A 14,414-nucleotide genomic window follows, 5' to 3' on the forward strand; every position below is an offset into this window, starting at 1 on the left:
TCCACTATTTAATGGATGTTATTATACATATAAGCTTCCTCTTGAATCACTCTATCTATTAAAAAAAACGCATCAAAATCTGTTGCGTAGTTTTAAAGATTTAAGCATACAAAGGGACAGAGAAAGCGACTTTGTTTTATACTATGTAGTGATTAAACTGAGCCAATACTGTAACATATAGTAAAATATATATTCCTATTCCGGGTTCGAAACCTGGGCCGGGCAAGGTCCGAAATCAGGAAAAACAATAACCCCCTTATTCATAGACGTTTTTTATCTAACGACCGAGTAAGGCTGTGATAACAAGTCTGTTTCTCAGTGCTGACGGCATGGCAGTCTTCGCAGTGCGTAGACGTAGGGCCGTTGTGATTGGCTAATATTGAAATACAACAATAATAACCAATCACAGCGGCCCTATGTCTATTTCTCAGTGCCGTTGGACACTGAGAAACAGGCTTGTTATCACAGCTTTACTCCGTCCTTAGATAAAAAACGTTTATGAATAAGGGGGTTAATCTTTATTTTCTTATTATTAATAACTAGTTGACCCGACAGACGTTGTCCCGTCTTAACTATGAATTTGCAGCGCGCATTCTGTCGATCGCTGACAGTTATTTCAAACAATTGACAGTTATAGAAAATTAATATTTTCGTTAAGTTTTCTAATTTTCCGCGCAATTTTTCGAATTTTTTTCTTTCATAAGAACCTTCTCCTGACAATAACAAAGACAACAACAAAAAAAATAGTGAAATCGGTCCAGCCGTTCACGCGTTATGGCGTGACCAAGGGAAATAGGGATTCATTTTTATATATATAGATAGGTAATTTGCGTAACTACGTTCTCTAATTATAAGTACGTATATAAAGTTATTGCATACCATTGAAACGGTAAAAACATGTTGCACATGTAAGATATTTAACATCATAATAGGGAACCGGCCTATGTTTGAATTTGTTAATTATTCTATATGTGATAGTTAATAATACGAAAAAGAAGCACTCCTGCGAAAACTGCATAAAAATTGGTTAAAAAATTAGCGAGTAATTCATATTTCAAATATTGTAACGTGCAGAAGTGGGCGCGATGTGGGGATATCGCTTCATCTCTTTCTTTCGCACACGTCGTAATTCCCGATGACGTCAAATATGGGTACTTCGTCTCTTTTCTGTTTCTTGTTAATTACCCCTTCCACCGACATTCCGAAATTTATAACTTGTGGATTTTTTACTGGATTTTAATAATTACTTGTGCTATAATTTATATAACGTAATTATTTCATAATAGTAAAGAACAAAAATGAGTCCGGTACCCTATTGTTGCCTACGTTATTACCATGTTTTATGCAAAATAAATTGATTTGATTTGGGTCCGATACGGCGACAGGCATCCATCACATCTTGGGATGGAACACACTGACAAAAATTTCGTCCCCTAGTTGCATCTCTACCTGTCCCTTAACGAATAAATCCTCCTTTTTAATTGTACTCTCAGATTCAGTTCGAATTATATGTTCAGGATTTTTTTATTTAATTTTTTGCCAGGTGGAACACTTCAGCAAGTACGGTCTGACAGACTCAGACGAGGAAGATGAGCACACGCCGGCGGTAATGAAGCTGCAGCTGGTCAACCAGGCGCTGCAGACCAACGCCGCTCAAGGTACAAAAGAAAAAAATCTCTGTAGGTTGTTCAATAAGGAAACAACGTGCACGGATAATAATTATTTGGCAATATAAAATGATATAGGTATTCTCAGTAATGCGCAACATTTTGATAAATTGCGAGCGTGAGTCAGAGCGTGCAACCGCATGCGCTTGCGCATCACTGTATGTGTTGCTACTGACGTGACGTCACGCGCCGCCGTCCGGCACGGCAACAAGTAGCGCGGGATATTCTTTTAGAGTAGTGGGGACATTAATCCATGAAGCATCGTAATGTTTGCCGGCAAACATGACAGCTACATGACATTTACGTGTGTCACGGGAATATAACCTTATATACTACATAATAAGGTTATTTTTCCGTTACACGCGTAATGTCATGTTTGCCGGCAAACATTCCGATGCTTTAAAATTACAATGCGATTAAAATTACTTTTTATTGATATTTATTTTGTCCGTAAATTACACTTTTTTATTTTACATCTACATTTCGAGAAAATTACTGTACTGTTATTTTCAAGATAAGTATGTAGTTTATTTGTGAATTATCGCTTGCTTTCACGATGAAGGAAAATATAGTGAGGAAACCTGCATACCTGAGAAGTTCTCTATAGGAATTTCGAGGGTGTGTGAAGTCTGCCCACACTACAGCGTGGTGGACTAAGGCCTAATCCCTCTCAGTAGTACAGGAGGCCCTACAGTAGGACAGTATATACCGGGCTGATATTATTACATGTAGTTTCATTTAGTAACACAAAGTCAAAACGAACCCGCATAACTCCACCGTATATCAAAACATAAACGACTACAACAAAGACAGATACCAACCAACATTTTTGTCATCAGCGCCGAAACCACCAGCGCCGGCGTCGGCAGGACTCGGCGGGCTCGGCTCACCAGGACTGGGCGGTCTGGCACAGCTGGGCGGAACCCTCGGGACCCTCGCGTCGTCAGAGGACATGTTCGCCATGCAGCAGACTTCGCTGAACCTGCTCAACGGGACCGGGAAAGGTTGGTCCGTCTGCCATAAATACTCAACGAATTTGATGGAGGGGAAATCGGGAGGGGGGGGGGGGCAATGTCAAATATAATATTGTAATATAAATTACTAGCTCTTTTTTTCAACAAATTTTCGCAGGAGGGCTTCTTTTTCGTGATTTTAACCATTACATATAGAATAATTAACAGTCATAGGCCGGTATTATATAAGGGATCCTTAGCGTATGTTGTGAAAATAAAGATTTCGTACGCGGACCAAAGGGCAGAATAAATGAAATAAATTATAAATCAATCACATAGGCAAGCTCGTCTCGTCATTCGAAGTAATAAAAAAACTCATTTTCATTGTTGCAGCGTTCGACATGGATACAACCGAAGACAATGGGGAATCGGCCAGCCTCTACCAAGACAACTTGGGTAAGTTATATATTAAACTTGTACCGCCTAACAATCGATTCTTTCATTTATAATTTTTTTAATAATTATTCTGCTATTTGGGACACCGGGTCAGCCAGTAAGATAAAAAAAGAAAGTTGATAAGTCAACAATTATGTCAAAAAATAAAAATTATAAAACACTTAAAATTCTTTCCATTATTACATCTAATGTCGCTCAATTGTTTTGCCTTCCCGGAAACCCTCCACTAACACTTAAACTTTATGGTATGGTATTAAAGTTCAAATTGACTTTTAAGTATTATTACGAATCTTTTGTATGGGAATATAGAAAAGTGTTGTCTTTAGACTTTTTCAGACAATTTTTAATTTTTTGTCTCCGTAAGAACCATCTTCGTACTAAGGAATATATAAAAAAGAATTAGCGAAATGGGTTCAGCTGCTCCCGAGATTTGCGCTTAGCAACACATCCAGCGATTCATTTTTATATTATAGATAATGTCTTGAATGCCTAGGAGGAGTAGTAATAAAAGAGCATTTGATTTTTTCATTTATAACTGATGGATTATGAAAGAAATAACTTAGGATTGTAAAACGATTAGTGGATTTATTGAGAACAGTAAAGACTAGACAACGACAAAAGAGAAGTATACAATTTCTTAATTTAAAGCGGCATACTGCCAGTACTAGCTCACATTGGTTGTTATTGTTTGGTTTATACTCTTTACTACGATACAGTTTCAACAATAACTTTTACAAAATATATACGTTGTATAAATTATAAAACAGAAGAAATAATTGAAATCTGGTGTAAAATATACAAGTTATAAGCCATTGAAATTAGTAAGTCAAAAAACAGAAGGGATTTATTACTTGCATGTGACGTCAGCGGGCATTACGATGAGTGCGAAAGAAAGAGATGGAGCGATATCCCCATTTCACACACTCCCGCATGTAGTAATATTTGAAACTTGAATTACTGGCTTATTTCTTATCGCTTATTTAATGCTGTTTTCACAGAATGATTTTCATTTTTGTACTAATTGCTGTTACATATTAACGTAACGATATCAAACACAGTCCAATACCCTATTGTGTACAGGTAGAGTACGACTACCACGCTGAGATCCTGAGTTCGAATCCCGGGTCGAGCCGAAATAAATCGTGGCGGGGTTTTTCCATCTTAAAAATTACTAAGTCTCAGCTCGGACTCAGGAAGTTGATCGCCTGATCCTTCTCCAATCATGTCGGATTGCCGTCTCACCGGACTATGAGAAGGAACAGAGAATGCTTGTGTATTGCACACACTCGTGCACTATAATATCTCCTGTCTGATCTCCGTCGAGTTTTATATCTAAGGACGGAGCATTGCTGTGATAACAAGCCTGTTTCTCAAAGTAGCCGGCACGGGATAGCCCGTGGGGGGGGGGGATATAAAGCAAACCCGTCGCGATCCTCACCGGTGAGGACATGAGCCCTAGCCTAGCTAACCTTTCACTAGCTACCTAAGCGATGACTACCCGAAGAAGAAAGGCAGAAACAAACTAAGGAATTACTTTTTTGTCATCAATTATTCATTAAATTTTTTGTATATATATTTTTTTCAAGTCTCATACGAACGTGACCGGCTGTTTTACTGGAGTTGATCACCGACTCTGCACGAACATTTTCAAAGTCTACGTGGACTTTAAGTTTGTATCTCGTTTCAGCATACGGCATGAAGAGTCCGACGAGCGAGCTGGCGCGCCTCGAGAACCGACAGAGTCACCACGTGCAGCTCATGAAGGCGTCGCTCTACAACCACGAAGGTTTGCATTTTATATATTAACTAGCATTTGCTCGCGGCTTCGTCCGCGTGAAGGGGTTTTGCGGGATTTATTTGCCCGACTTACTTAATATGTATCGTTATATTGTGACCAAATTACGCAAATTCATTATAAATTGCAGCCTATGTGTTGTTCTAATGTATGACCAATATTATTGTAAAGTTTCATCCAAATCCGTTCGGTAGTTTTTTCGTGAAAGAGGAACAAACATACATACAGCCATTCTCACAAACTTTCGCATTTATATTAATAAGATTAATATGATATAAAAATATATTTATCGTTGTTAGCGAATACTTAGGTTTTGTATTTAAAAAACAATTACAACAGCAAAAGGTTTGATTCTAACCATATTTTGTTAATAATTTTTAACAATACATAATGCACAGTGTTTACTTAATATTTTTGTACAAAATCGCTGCGCGTGCGCACCGCTCGGGGCCGAGCGAGGTCACGCCGCGCGCGCCGGCCTAACACTGGGTCGATGACGTCAGCTACGCTATATCAAAATGACCCTGTATAGCTTATGCATTATACAATAGGGTGCCGGACTCATTTTTGTTCTTTACTATTATCAAATATTTACATAATATAAATTATAACACAGAAGGAATTATTCAAATCCGGTAAAAAATCAACAAGTTATAAGTCTTTGAATTTCGGTGGAAGGGGTAATTAACAAGAAACAGAAAAGAGACGAAATACCCACATGTGACGTCATCGGGAATTACGACGTGTGCGAAAGAAAGAGATGAAGTGATATCCCCACAACGCGCCCACTTCTGCACATTACAATATTTGAAATATGAATTACTAGCCAATTTTTAACAAATTTTTATGCAGTTTTCGCAGGAGAGCTTCTTTTTCGTATTATTACCCATTACATATAGAATAAGGTACAAAATCATGCATAGGCCGGTCCTCTATTGTTGTAGAAATGGAGGACATGGAGTCCGTGTCTGGCGAGCAGTTGGTGCCCCTGCGGCGGTCCCTGTCGCCAGTGACGGGCGCGACCCCCTCGCTGGCGCCGTCGATACGGCCCGCTGTGGAACGTGAGCAGGATGTCATCACTGACGGTATGTACATCATAAATTGATAAATAACCTTTGATCGATTCCCAAAGTGGTTCAGATGGATCCAGTCCAGGGGGCGAGTCTATCGCCGTGTCGACAAATTTAAAACTATAAATATAAATAGACTACCTCGGTGGCGTGGTTGTGGTGTCCTGGGTTCGAATCCCGGCTCGGGCAGTGATATTTGGGTTTTTCTGCTCAGTATCAGCCCGGAGTCTGGAATTTGTGCTTGATATGGCGATAGGCTCGCCCCCTATCATGAGACGGAACACACTTGGCGAATGGGTGCCTTGGTCGCGCTTCTGCATACCCCTTCGGGGATAAATGAATGATGTGTGTGTGTGTGTGTGTGTGTGTATAAATATTAATAAGACGTGTACTATAAATTATATTGTTTGTTGTTGCAGAAGTTAAAATGCCCCCGCTCATAGTACAGCCGCACAGCATAGTGCTGCGGTATCATAGAAAAGTGCCGCCGTTCAAGGAAACTATTGCAGGTATAGTACATTCGAAAAATAAAGGAAATTTTAATGTCACGGTGTAACAAATAAATTATTAGTTATGTGAAGTCTACCAATCCGCACTACAGCGTGGTGGACTAAAGCCTAATCCCTCTCAGTAGTAGAGGAGGCCGTGCAGCAGTGGGCAAGTATATAATATAGGGTTAGAATTATATGTCAGACTTCCAAAAATATAAGTAAAATATGGATTTTTCCTTAAAGTTTTATGTATTTTTTTACTATTGATATTTATATTTTCACTCAGGTGCCGTTCAAGTATTACGTAACGCAATTTTTTTAAGATTTTTGACCCCCCCCCCCTCCCCCCTTCCAAAAGCTATAAAGTCATGTAACTCTAATGTGACAAGTTTTTTTTTCTAATATTCACAATCAAGTTACGGAACGTCGCTAAAATACCTTGGTTATTGTTTTAAAATAAAGAAAAAAAACAATATTACATAACGCGTCGTAACGTTTTACAAGACACCTCCCCCCCACCCCCCACCCCCCAAATTGCGTTACGTAACACTTGAACGGCCCCTTAACTTAAAACCTTAATACTGTACCTAGAGCATTTAGCAGATGAGACTTTGTTGTACACCGTCGATGTATGACTATGTGTAAATTAAAAGAGTACGTGTGTGCAGGTCGTGCGCAGGCGTCGCTGCTGGCCGACATGTCGTTCTGTCGCGCGCGACACTCGCGCGTCGGCTTCGGCCCGGCGGGACAGCTCGTGTTCCCCACTTCATACGACTCTATCGCAGAACTGCCCAAATGTGAGTACAGATTTTGATAATGATTTATGTTTACGCGAAGTCACTGGACTTCAAGACACTGTGAGCTCATTCTGCGTAGATCGGACCAACAGCTAAAATTTTAAAAAGTTGTGTAATTGTAAAATGTAGGTAGATATTGTAATTGACTTTGCGGATGAACGACACCTCAGTTCTCCGTAACCATGAAGGCTGCAAAGTCTCCGAAACGTCGGAAGATAATAAAATTACTAAAACCGCGACAGAATCCGAAAATAAGTTTAATTTCTGTTGGAGATTGTAACCTTCGCGTCGTGACTTATTATTTTTTATATGTTCTATTTTTAGAACTATTTGTGTTTTGTTTGCCATAGTTACTTCTCTTTAGTCCGAAATAAACACTCATGTCAATAACATCTTTTTACTAACTTTATTTAATTACTAAGAACATATACCATGTTTACAACAATTTCAATACAGATTTTGATTTTATTCGTTTATGTGGATGACTACACGTTGAAACGGACGTCACGCGGCAAAGTCTAGCGCTATATAAATGCCAGTTATACTCAACTTTTACTGTTAGATCTCTCATATGTGTAAGTCCTGGGTAGATACCACCGCAATGTCTATTTCTGTCAAGCAGTGTGTAGTCACTGTTGTAGGTTTGAACATTGTGGCCAGTGTAACTACTGGACATATTTAACATCTCATGTCTCAGACGAGCGCAGTGGAATACCAAACACTTTGTAATTCAAGGTGTTGATGTTTCTACTGTTTATGGATCGTATCGCTTATCAAGCGAACGGCAAGCTCGTCTCGTCATTCAAAGCAACAAAAAAAACCGATTCCACTTACCCCCTGATTAAAAATGCTGAAGAAAAATTTAGGAAACTATTTCGTAAGAATAAAATCATTCAGTTGTAAATACTTATTAAAATAAATACACATAGTTTTATTTATTTTAATAACACTGCCACGGTAGCGTAGTTGTATTAAAGTACGGCTGCAATGTTGAGGTCTTGGATTCGACCCCCGGGTCGGTCAAAGTGATATTGGATTTTTCTACTCAGTGTCAACCCAGAGTGTAGTTTTATGCCCAATAATAATAATAATAATATCAGCCCTGTATTATATACTTGCCCACTGCTGAGCACGGGCCTCCTCTACTACTGAGAGGGATTAGGCCTTAGTCCACCACGCTGTAGTGCGGATTGGTAGACTTCACACACCTTCGAAATTCCTATAGAGAACTTCTCAGATGTGCAGGTTTCCTCACGATGTTTTCCTTCACCGTTAAAGCGAACGATAAATTCACAAAGAATACACGCATGATTTTTTAGACAAGTCAGAGGTGTGTGCCTTTGGGATTTGAACCTGCGGACATTCGTCTTGGCAGTCCGTTCCACACCCAACTAGGCTATCGCCACTTATGCCCAATACGGCGGAGGATTCGTCTTCTACCACATCATGGGACGGAATACACATGACGTATATCAAATGCATTAGTTATAACACTGCCCATCCCTTAGGGGATAAAAGTGTGTGCATTTCGTTCATTTATATTAATTACAAAAGCGGCGATAGCCTAGTTGGTTGTGGAACGGACTGCCGAGACGAATGTTCGCAGGTTCAAATCCCAAACACACCTCTGACTTTTCAAAATTATGTGTGAATTTGTGAATTACCGCTTGCTTTAACGGTGAAGGAAAACGTCGTGAGGAAACCTGCACACCTGAGAAGTTCTCTATAGGAATTTTGAGGGTGTGTGAAGTCTGCCCGCACTACAGCGTGGTGGACTAAGGCCTAATCCCTCAGTAGTAGAGAAGGCCCAGCAGTGTAACAGTATATAATATAGGGCTGACATTGTATTAATTACATTATGTCGCCGTACTGACAACAAATGTAACGACATAGTTAGCCCATTTACCAGCGGAATGTTTGCTGGCAAACATGACGGCTACATGACATTACGTGTGTCACGGGAATATAACCTTATTATATACCACATAATAAGGTTATTTTTCCGTGACACGCGTAATGTCATGTATCTGTCATGTTTGCCGGCAAACATTCCGATGCTAAATGGGTTGATATCGGTGGCAGGTGCGGATCTGAGTTCGCTGTGCCGCTACGTGCGCGGGCGCGGGCCGTACGACTGGTCGGAGCCCGTCGCGGCGCGGCTGCAGCTCGCGCACCGAGACCAGGACTACAATATACAGGCTAGTTGTACACCACTTGTCTTAACACTTTCTCAATTTTATACTACAATTTTTCTATATTTGTTTTTATACCACATGATTATTTTTCTATATTTGTTTATATACCAAATGATTATTTTTCTATACTTGTTTATATACCACATGATTATTTTTCTATACTTGTTTATATACCTCGTAATTATTTTTACATAGCTTGTTTTTATACTACATGATTAATTTCCATACTTGTTTATGTACCACATGATTCATTTTCCATACTTGTTTTTATATCACATTGATTTTTATGCCACATGGCTCTTCTATTCCACATTTTATATAATACTCCACAGGCGCTATTCCATCGATATATATGTATTACGTACTAGATTTGGCGTGCCGAACATTCACTGTCAACTGAATTGAATTGCAATCCATTCAAACTGACTTTAGTATGGTCAATATTGACAGCTTGTGGTTGTGTACGGAGTGGCGCTCATGATATTAGAACTCGAGTCTAAGTGTAAACTTGGATGTCAATAAAAAATATTAGTCAAATAAGTAAAATTATTTGTTGTTCAAATCGCTCTTTCGTATATTAATAAATATACAAATATCTTCTACAAAATTCGACATTAATGTTATAACAAACATTATATCATTGCAGAATATTCTAGAACCCTACCTAAACACACTGCTGGAGTATTCGACGTTCTCGGAAGTGTCTGGCGAGCAGTGTCCGCGACTGACGCTCAAGCCGGACCCTCAGGCGAGACTGTCAACCCTCAAGGAGTTTCTCAAACACGCCTCCAAACAGAACCACAAAGTTAAGGTACTGTGGATCGACCATAGATAAGATACTTCTGTAATAGATATACAGGTTGTGTTTTTGAGACGTGGCAGCAACGGTAGCTACCTTAACCGCTGTAGTTACAAAATAACTCAGGTGTTTGTCCATAGCTGCCTGCCTCGGTGGCGTAGTTGTATTGCTTGTCCGGTACAATAGCGCTCTGAGGTCCTGGGTTCGAATCCCGGGTCGGGCAAAATGATATTTGGGTTTTTCTGCTCAGTATCAGCCCGGAGTCTGGAATTTGTGCCCGATATGGCGATAGGCTCGCCCCCTATCACATCACGGGACGGAACATACTTGGCGAAAAGTGGGTGCCCTAGTTGCGCCTCTGCATACCCCTTCGGGGATAAATGCGTGATGTTATGTATGTATGTATGTTTGTCCATAGCTTTGATTGCTTATAAGTTGAAGATCTACTCTAAGAGAATTAGTCGCAGCATCACACTTTCAGTAAGAATTACAATCACGCACTGGCCATATCGCGCTAAACAATTTTTTTAGGTGTACGAAAATGCGACCCCAGTGCACCTGATGGTAAGTGGAGTCCAACAGAATGTCGACTGACGAGAGATGATCACCCCTCAGTCGACACAATAGGGTACCGGACTCATTTTTGTTCTTAACAATTATCAAATATTTACATAATGTAAATTATGACACAGAAGAAACTATTAAAATCCGGTGAAAAATCAACAAGTTATAAGTATTTGAATTTCGGTGAAAGTATTAACAAGAAACAGGAAAGAGACAAAATACCCACATGTGACGTCATCGGGAATTACGACGCGTGCGAAAGAAAGAGATGAAGCGATATCCCCACATCGCGGCCACTTCTGCACATTACAATATTTTAAATATGAATTACTCGCTCATTTTTTAACCAATTTTTATGCTGTTTTCGCAGGAGTGCTTCTTTTTCGTATTAAAAGCCATTACATATAGAATAATGTACAAAATCAATCACAGGCCTGTCCCCTATTGTGCCGGCCTGTTGAAACCGTTTAGGTACACAGTCTGTCAGAAACGCGACACACGTTACTTTTTGTTATTACTTTGAATGACGAGACGAGTTTGCCGTTCGCCTGATAAGCGATACGATCATAAACAGTAGAAACATCTACACCTTGAATTACAAAGTATTTTGTATTCAGTGCTCGTCTGAGACGTGAGATGTTAATTATTATGTCCAGTAGTTACACTGGCTACAATGTCCAAACCTACAACAGTGACTACACACTGCTTGACAGGAATAGACATTGCGGTGGTACCCAGGACTCTCACATAGAAGACCTACCATCAACTGTATATTGTCTAATGAGAATTTCTTTATCCAAATTCGATTTATTCTGACTTAATAATAATAATATCAGCCCTGTATTATATATATACTTGCCCACTGCTGAGCACGGGCCTCCTCTACTACTGAGGGATTAGGCCTTAGTCCACCACGCTGTAGTGCGGATTGGTAGACTTCACACACCCTCGAAATTCCTATAGAGAACTTCTCAGATGTGCAGGTTTCCTCGCGATGTTTTCCTTCACCGTTAAAGCGAACGATAAATTCACAAAGAATACACACATGATTTTTAAGAAAATTCACAGGTGTGTGCCCTTGGGATTTGAACCTGCGGACATTCGTCTTCGCAGACCGTTCCACACCCAACTAGGCTATCGCCGCTTATTCTGACTTATTAATGTATATTTTTATAATTCAGTTCGGCGTTTTGGGTGCGTATTGCTATGAAGTGTGGAAGCTATGCGACGCGCTGTGGGCTGCGGATCTTGAGAATGACGGTAAGTATCATCTTCCCCGTACAGTCAGCAACAACAGTAGTTGAAAAAAAAAACGTTTTTATACATTAATTCCAATACAAGAGTATCATCTTCCACGTACAGTCAGCAACAACAGTAGTTGAAAAAAAAAACGTTTTTATACATTAATTTCAATACAAGAGTATCATCTTCCCCGTACAGTCAGCAACAACAGTAGTTGAAAAAAAAAAACGTTTTTATACATTAATTTCAATAGAAGAGTATCATCTTCCAAGTACAGTCAGCAACAACAGTAGTTGAAAAAAAATCTCTTTTATACATTAATTCCAATACAAGAGTATCATCTTCCACGTACAGTCAGCAACAACAGTAGTTGAAAAAAAATCGCTTTTATACATTAATTTCAATAGAAGAGTATCATCTTCCACGTACAGTCAGCAACAACAGTAGTTGAAAAAAAATCGCTTTTATACATTAATTCCAATACAAGAGTATCATCTTCCACGTACAGTCAGCAACAACAGTAGTTGAAAAAAAATCGCGTTTATACATTAATTTCAATAGATGAGTATCATCTTCCACGTACAGTCAGCAACAAAAGTAGTTGAAAAAATAATCGCTTTTTCTATTGAAGAAATCATCTTTTTTTTTCAACAAACAAACACCCATAACGCGTTTTTTCCATGTACAGTCAGCAACAAAAGTAGCTGAAAAAAAAACAAAACATCAAATCACTTTTACACTTTAATTTCAATAGAAATAATCTTTTTTTAAACAAACAAATACTCATCACGCTTTTACCGTGTACAGTCAGCAACAAAAGTAGCTGAATAAAAATTTAAAACTTCTACATATTACCTTCAAAAGTTTTTTTTTTGTTAATTCACAAACACACATTTAACTCTCGAAGGGGTATGCAGAGGCGCAACCAAGGCACCCATTTTTCGCTAAGTGTGTTCCGTCCCATGATGTGATAGGGGGCGAGCCTACCCCTATATCGGGCACAAATTCCAGACTCCGGGCTGATACTGAGCAGAAAAACCCAAATATCACTGCCCGACCCGGGATTCGAACCTAATGTAGCTCTACCGTCGTCTAGTGAGCGTTAGATTACAACGCCCAAGGTCAACTCTTAAGGGCATTGGCGCAACTTACAGACTTAATACGTACCTAGGAGGATTTATATACTGTTGCCAAGTAGTCATTTGTATTCAATTAACATATTTTGTATTGCTTTGAATGACGAGACGAGCTTGCCGTTCGCCTGATGGTAAGCGATACGATCCATAAACAGTAGAAACACTAACACTTTGAATTACAAAGTGTTTGGTATTCCACTGCGCTCGTCTGAGACATGAGATGTTATATATGTCCAGTAATTACACTGGCTACAATGTTCAAACCTACAACAGTGACTACACACTGTTTGACAGAAATAGACATTGCGGTGGTACCTACCCAGGACTCACACATATGAGAGACCTACCACCGGTAAAATATTAAATTTATCATTTTTAATGTTTACTCCCCAGGAGTGCCCGGCACCGACGACATATCGATAGTGAAACGTCACAAGAAGCTTCTGGAATGGTTCAGATCGGCAGTCGCTGACGTCACAGACCGGGAGCTTGCTAAGCCTACGCGGGCTGAGAAGGAAGATGGTAAGATGTCTATTTCCTACTTCAACTTTCAAAGTTTTCTCTGACTCGAGCTTTTTTGCTCGGGTTTATTGACCACCCGCCCTGATACCTTCAGGGAAGAGGTGATTCAGTCTCCCTGTTGTTCCCCGTGTACGTAAAACGTGTCTCCTAACACTCTGCCTAATATAACGGACGTATGGATTGCTGCTTGTTTTTGGAGGATGTTGATATCTATGCCGGAATTTAATGTGTTAATATATCTGGATAAACTTTTTGTCACCATACCAGTTGAACCTATTACTATAGGGATGACTTGTGTTTCCGTGTTCCATAAACGCCTAATCTCAGTTTTGAGTAGGTGGTATTTATTAAGTTTTTCTATTTCCTTTGCTCCTATATTATAATCTGAAGGTACCGTGACATCTATGAGGTAGGTGAAATTGTTAACTTTATCTACATATATTAAATCTGGTCTATTATGTATTACAGTGACATCGGTCTGAATTGGAATTTCCCACATTATTTTAACTGTTTCATTTTCTACTACTTTCGGTTGTGTTAAGTTTTCTTTCCACCATAATTTGTTAACCTCTATATTATGTTTTCGAGCAAGACACCAATAGATGTATTGTACAAGATTATTGTGCCTATATATGTAATAATTCCCTGCTAGTTTTTCACACCCAGAGATGATATGCTGCGTTGTTTCGTCTTTAGTAGCACATAGATGACATTTACCATCTATTGG

General features: G+C 39.4%; 1 protein-coding gene across 4 annotated transcripts in view; it reads left to right on the forward strand.

Annotated features, from left to right (window-relative positions):
• The window catches only part of LOC115452746 (nuclear pore complex protein Nup98-Nup96), a 66,823-nt gene that overhangs the window by 28,466 nt on the left and 23,943 nt on the right, over positions 1–14,414 (forward strand). For all 4 annotated transcript variants that reach the window (XR_005112273.1, XM_037438013.1, XM_037438072.1 and 1 more), the window contains exons 25-35: positions 1,544–1,658; positions 2,507–2,671; positions 3,014–3,076; positions 4,764–4,862; positions 5,816–5,956; positions 6,361–6,450; positions 7,101–7,229; positions 9,312–9,427; positions 10,071–10,235; positions 11,969–12,047; positions 13,559–13,687. Coding sequence is in view for 3 of the 4 variants with exons in the window: in XM_037438013.1 (XP_037293910.1) it covers positions 1,544–1,658; positions 2,507–2,671; positions 3,014–3,076; positions 4,764–4,862; positions 5,816–5,956; positions 6,361–6,450; positions 7,101–7,229; positions 9,312–9,427; positions 10,071–10,235; positions 11,969–12,047; positions 13,559–13,687 (1,291 nt within the window). In the remaining variant the exon portion in view is untranslated. The remainder of the gene's footprint in view (positions 1–1,543; positions 1,659–2,506; positions 2,672–3,013; positions 3,077–4,763; positions 4,863–5,815; positions 5,957–6,360; positions 6,451–7,100; positions 7,230–9,311; positions 9,428–10,070; positions 10,236–11,968; positions 12,048–13,558; positions 13,688–14,414) is intronic.

The sequence above is a fragment of the Manduca sexta genome, chromosome 1, assembly GCF_014839805.1.
Source record: "Manduca sexta isolate Smith_Timp_Sample1 chromosome 1, JHU_Msex_v1.0, whole genome shotgun sequence".
Classification (NCBI taxonomy): domain Eukaryota; kingdom Metazoa; phylum Arthropoda; class Insecta; order Lepidoptera; family Sphingidae; genus Manduca; species Manduca sexta.